The sequence below is a fragment of the Carcharodon carcharias genome, chromosome 31 (assembly GCF_017639515.1).
Source record: "Carcharodon carcharias isolate sCarCar2 chromosome 31, sCarCar2.pri, whole genome shotgun sequence".
Classification (NCBI taxonomy): domain Eukaryota; kingdom Metazoa; phylum Chordata; class Chondrichthyes; order Lamniformes; family Lamnidae; genus Carcharodon; species Carcharodon carcharias.
The window spans coordinates 11,652,358-11,658,714 of NC_054497.1; the positions used below are offsets into that span (position 1 = coordinate 11,652,358).

A 6,357-nucleotide genomic window follows, 5' to 3' on the forward strand; every position below is an offset into this window, starting at 1 on the left:
ATCTGTTTCAGATGAAGTTACATTGTTTCATAGTTTGCCATTGTGAGATTTGAACTCTTGGGGTTACAAACCCAGTACCACAACCACTTGGCTATTTAGGCCAAGCCCTACAAATGCTTGTATTTATAATCCTGGGACATCCTGCATTCAAACAGGGAATGACATCACCAATGATGATTGACAATCTCTGATAGCCAATCAGGAATCTGCCATGAATCCTGACACCAATAAGGGAGAAGGGGTGGGATGTGGTTCCCAGAGCCAATCAGAACTTTGGGGTATAGGCAGATTTGGATGATTTTTCTGTGATTGCAATATAGGAAGAGGCCATTGAGCCCCACAGTCTGTTCACCATTCAATTATATCTTGGCTGGTCTGAACTTTAAAGTCATTTGTTCACCTTGGCTCCATATGCCTTCATATTCTCAAAGGACTGCAAGATTATTCTGTACAAACTGTCCTTCTAATTTCACCCCATTAGACCTGGTTATCATTCTGGTGAATCTGTGCAGCACTCCCTCCAAAGCCAATATATCAGAACTGAGCACAGTGTTCCAGATGTTCCCTCACTCACACTTTATACAACTGTAGAAAACATCCACCCTTTATATTCCAAGCCCCTTGAGAAGAAGACTAATGTTCTATTTCCATTACAATTTAGTTTTGTTATGGTCCACTAGATTTTAGGAATTGCTGTAATTGATCCTTAATCTCTCTGCTCCTCATTCCTACATGGACCCCAACTCTTTCTCAACAGTTCCAAGATCCTCACCATTTAGTAAACATTCTGATTTATCTTTCTGGATTCGAAGTGGATGACCTCACATTGAACTCTCTCTGCCACAGTTTTTCCCACTGACTTTATCAATATCATCTGCAACCTCCCTCTCCCATCTACACTATTTACTGTGCCACCTAACTTGTGATCAGGAAACTTGAATATATGGCTCTCTATTTATTGCTCTATGCCATTTATAAAGATAACAAGACATGGAGGCCTCTGCACAGATCCCAGGGGAGATAACTAGTCCCATTTGAGTGCACACCCATTATGCCTACTCTCTTCTTCCTATATCCTAACTAATTGCCAGCAATGTCTGTGGGTTGCATCAATTGCAACAGTCTTAATAATCTATGGCATGGAACTTTGTCAGTGATGTAATTGTGGTTCGTTTCTTTGACTTTCCTCAAGCTGAATCTGATAATGTATCTTCTCAGAATCAGAGCTTCACAATATATCTCAGATTGATGAGTTTGCAAATGAGAATTCCACCCTGTAAATAGTGTTGAACACAATTGGATCCATGTTAACCAGTTCATTGAAGAACATCTTGTGGGGCGGGGTTCCAAAACATGCCTATGATATGAATGTTCACAACATTGACCTCAGTGGATTGGAAGAGACTGACTTTGTATCAGAGTCTGCAGTAAATATGAAAAATACCAACCAATGAATTGGGCAATAGAATGTGCAACAGTGCAGAGTTTCAAACTGAACTCCTCACTAAATTGATGGGATTAACATTCCACATCAAACCTGAGCTACCAAATCCAGAATTCTTCCCCTACTGCAAATGTCAAGTTTGCAAATGGGTTGAGGGGAAAGATTTTATACCTCGAATGTCAGAGTGTTTTGGCTACCTGCCCCAAATATTTGCGTTTATTTAAAGACTGAAGAGTACATTCCTTGGAGAGAGGTGCTGGCAGCAGTTGAACAAATGTCCACTTGCGTAAAGGTTAAGTAGTCAATCTTTGTTAACATATATAGTTAAAAAACCCACTTGTTACAGTCTAAGATGAAAACCCTCAATTATACGTCTTCCCTCCTAACCTCCGCCAAGTCTGAAGCAGATACTCTCCAGACTAAAAGCAAATGCACTAAGTTGATATCCTTTCCCAATTTCTAATATTCCATAGCTTCCTGACATTCCACCTGTAGATACTGGAAGTACCCATTACACCAGGATTGGGGAGATTACAGTTCCTGAAATTGTATATTTCTGAAAATCCCTACAAGCTTCTAAATGATGAAGCGGAGTTGTCATCAAGTTACCCTGGGCAGGCACAGAAAAGGAAGTTGGTCATGGAAGAACTGAAGACATGTTAGAAGTTTTGAATGAAAATGCATTTTCTACAGCTAGGGATCTGAACTTGGGTTGACAGTGGTGTAGCAGTAATCTCACAGGACTAATAACCCAGAGACCCAGGCTTCTGCTCTGGGGACATGGCCTCAAATCCCACCTCAGTAGCTGGAGGGATTACAACTCAATTAATAAATCAAGAATTGAAAATCTAGACTCAATGCTGGCCATGTATTGTTAAATCTTAATTGGCTGATGCATGTATTTTAGGGAAGGAAATCAGCCACCCTCACCCGTCTGACCTACATCTGACTCCCAGCCCACAGCAATGTGGTTGACTCAAGCACCCTCTGAAATGGCCTAGCAAGACACTCAGATCAAAGGGCAATTAGTGATGGGCCAGTGACACCCACACCCCATGAAAGAAAAAAAATTGATACAGTTCCATGATGAATACTATGCTTTATTTCCATACTGAACAGAAAGCAGAATTGGATTACATTTCAACACCATGTTTAGAAATAATGATTCAAAAATCCCAGTCAGCTCAGGGTGAGCTTGTCAAACAGGTACTCTCCCATGCCATTCTCAGGGGCTCCCAGTCTCCTCAGGTTGGTGATGTGATCTCCAAGCTTCTTGATCATCTTCACTTGCTCATCCAAGAAGTGAGTCTCCAGGAAGTTACAAAGCTGAAAGAAAGACAATAGGAGAGAAATTAAAGATATTAGAGAGGATCTTCCCTGGATGAAAATTATTTTTGCATTGGGAGGATGAAAAAAGTACTGCACATGGGTGATGTGGGCAATTCTGGCTAAAATGTGCCCAAGCAGCACGTCACAGTTCCATTAAACTGGGAGTGTGCCTCAAGAAACATGGAGGTCTCAAAATCCAAATGCTCTGGGTGCTGCTTTTGTAGATCTGGATCACAATGTTTCCATTTTTAAAAAATGGCATTCTACAGTCTGCAAATGTGAAACATATCTGCAATTCTAGAGTGAAGGACAGATTCCAATATCAGCTGCAGCAGCAGAACATACATGAGAATCAGTGTTCCCAGAGGAGAGCTTGTGCAGATCCAGGAGACTCTGGTTCACATTCTTCTCCATCTGCAGAGCTCTCTGCATTGCCTCCAGACCATTACCCCACTCATCCTGCTCTGGTTTCTGAAAGGGGAAAGGCTGACAGTTGATTTACAATGGATTAAACACCACATGAGAAAGTGTGAGTAAAGCAACCAGAGTTCCACGTTGCCAGGAAACAATGAGCCACAAGAATCAGCAAACCATGGCATTAACATCAGTCGAAGCAGATGCAGATAAAGCATTAAACTCACCTTGACGTCCTCCAGGATGATCCGGCCACCACGTTTATTCTGGAATTTCATCAGTTTCTCAGCGTGTTCCCATTCCTCACGTGACTGTTCCTTGAAGAACTCAGCAAAGTGACGCAGGGCAACATCATCCCGGTCAAAGTAAGAGGACTGCAGGGAGAGACAAAACGGAAAGGAAGAGTCAGAGCAAGTGTAGATTATATCCGTGGCCAACCTGAAAGTTTTAGAATAAATGATTTCAAATCATTAGACTCACTTGGAATAAAAAGGTTGTTGAAGTTGTTTCAATACTCAGTCCATGCTTAATAGCTGGGCATCCCTTTCCTAGATTTAAAATCAGTGATTAATAGAAAGCCCAGTACAAATTCAGTTTAATACAACAATTCAATCTGAGAAAAGAAAGCCCAGTGCAACAGGATTTACTTATTTAGAATGGGGAGGGAGGTAAACTCTCATCTTAAATAGTCAATTTTGCACTAGTCACCTGATTAAATTTAATTGCTATTATTAACCAAATTCATAACCACCTTCAAGATAAATCCTTTTTTGGAAGCTTCATGGAGCCCTAGAGTTAAGTTCAAATATAAACAGTTCAGAACTGGGTGAAGAGCAGGAGACAGTCTGTTAACAAGAGCTTCAACAAAAGTCTCACTCCATAACATTCACTGGGAATGTTCTAAGCCCCACTCATTGACCTAGAGAAATCCCGTCTGCCCAGAATACAACCATATCACTCTTAATTTTAAAATCACATGCCTAAAAATACAACACTCTCCATGGAGAGATAAACATAGGAGGAATAGAGCTCCAGGTTGATCTGCTTGTTAACAGCATCCTCACAGTCCTTGTGGTAGTTCTGACGCACTTGGGAAGTCATCTTCAATTCTACTGGTAACAAGAATCAAGTCCAAACAACAACAACACTGTAACCTTGCCCTGCACAAACTCTTGTATTTATACTACTGGGACATCCTACACTCAAACAGGGAATGACATCATCAGTGATGATTGACCATCTTTGATAACCAATCAGGAATCTCCCATGAATCTTGACACCAATAAGGGAGAAGGGGTGGTGTGTGGTTCTCAGAGCCAATCAGAACTTTGGGGTGCATGCAGATTTGGATGATTTTTCTTTCATTGCAATATAGGAAGAGGCCACTGAGCCCCACAGTCTGTTCACCATTCAATTATATCTTGGCTGGTCTGAATTTTAAAGCCATTTGTTCACCTTGGCTCCCTATGCCTCCATATACTCAAAGGACTGCAGCCAGAATTACCCACAAGTAATGAGCCACAATTCCATTAAATAGAGAAAGAAACCTTGAGGTCACGGAATAAAAAAAGCTCTGGGAACTGTTTAGTGCTCCAAGTCTACAGTGTAGATATCCTCTGATTAAGTCAAAGCAATCTGAAAAGTGAGAAACGTATGAAATTCTACCAAAGTGAAGGGCAGGTTCCAATATCAGCCTCAACATCAGGAACTTACATGAGGGTCAGTGTTCCCAGAGGAGAGCTTGTGCAGATCCAGCAGACTCTGGTCCACATTCTTCTCCATCTGCAGAGCTTTCTGCATTGCCTCTAGACCATTGCCCCACTCATCCTGCTCTAGTTTCTGAAAGGGGAAAGAACAGTGACATTGGGAGCAGAAATTCCAAAGGATGTTACAATTTAGAAATAACAGAAGTTAGTCTGTACTCATAAAGAATAACATTGGGGTTTACTCAGTTGACAGTGGAGACCATTATTGGACATAAGATTGGAGAGCAGTCAGTGACCCAATTTACTAGTCCCTGTTTAAAATCCTCAGTGGACTTCACCCATCCATGTTTACAGCTTTGGCCCACATTTCACACCAGTCTCCTGTACAGGCACCAAAGTCTAGAGTAATAGTTCAGAGTACAGAAAATCATTCCATCCAAATATTCAGATTTATTGATCCTCCTCTATCCATTAGATCAGGTAATCCAAAAATCAATTTATCCTCTACCAGCTCTCAGTTGGCCCCCAACACTAGCAATTTTAGTCATTAATCTCAATGGATTAAGAGCTCAAGCATGTAATGGCAAGATAAAAGATTTCTTTAAATAATTCAATTAATCTAAATTGCATCACATAAAACATTCAAGTTAAAACCCAACCATGACATCCTCCAGGATGATCTGGCCTCCACGTTTATTCTGGAATTTCATCAGTTTCTCAGCGTGTTCCCATTCCTCATGTGACTGCTCCTTGAAGAACTCAGCAAAGTGACGCAGGGCAACATCATCCCGGTCAAAGTAAAAGGACTGCAGGGACAGACAAAGAATGGAAGATTCAGAACAGATTCCATATCTCACCCATAGAGAACTTAAAAATGGAAGCTTCAGGTGGATAAGTTACCCTTTCTCCACTTCAATACTTGGCTTTTGATTAATGAGTTTACAAATTTAAGTAAACTGATATCACTTCAATTAATGTTTCTCAATTCATTGAAAGTTCTTGTGTCTAGTTCAGCAGAATAAGTTTATATTAGTACTGTATTGAAGTTCCATTTGTGCATCAACTTAAAATAACATATGCTTTTTCTTCTTCCATGGGTATCTAATGTCAGTGGTGGAAAAAAAAACCCTTCAAATTCAGTAGTTGAAGATTTTGAATCATTGTTTCATATTAAGGATCCAGTCAGAGGTGAGAAAGAGTTTAGCACAACAGGATCCACTCATTTAGAAAGTTGACTACAACTAGTCAGGTAATATTTCACTAACTAATCATCCAGTTACATTTAATTGCTTCCATCCAGGTTCACATCTTCATGAATCTTCTATTAGAAACTTCATGGAATCCTCACACTTCAGGAATAGGACAATTAATTACAGAACACAATCCTGTCTTCAGGGATAATGTTTGTTATACTTTCGCAGGGGTGGGGTGTGGAGCCACAGCATTAAATTCTACGGCCAACTC

The 6,357-nt window shown here is 40.6% G+C and overlaps 1 protein-coding gene across 1 annotated transcript; it reads right to left on the reverse strand.

Moving 5' to 3' along the window:
- Positions 1-2,623: 2,623 nt before the first annotated feature.
- On the reverse strand, positions 2,624-4,288 carry LOC121271567 (ferritin, heavy subunit-like). The gene is made up of 4 exons (XM_041177575.1): positions 4,181-4,288; positions 3,415-3,561; positions 3,119-3,244; positions 2,624-2,770 (listed from the first exon to the last, which is right to left on the reverse strand). Exons 1-4 carry the CDS (start codon positions 4,286-4,288, stop codon positions 2,624-2,626), a joined length of 528 nt encoding a protein of 175 aa, XP_041033509.1.
- Between the last annotated feature and the right edge of the window lie 2,069 nt (positions 4,289-6,357).

Excerpts from the sequence above, each read along its gene's own strand:
- LOC121271567 (XM_041177575.1), bottom strand. The coding sequence starts at position 4,288 with ATGACTTCCCAAGTGCGTCAGAACTACCACAAGGACTGTGAGGATGCT. Across the intron at positions 3,245-3,414 it reads TCATCCTGGAGGACGTCAAG|AAACCAGAGCAGGATGAGTG; the intron begins GTGAGTTTAATG and ends TTCCCCTTTCAG. Across the intron at positions 2,771-3,118 it reads CTGGGAACACTGATTCTCAT|CTTTGTAACTTCCTGGAGAC; the intron begins GTATGTTCTGCT and ends TCTTTCTTTCAG.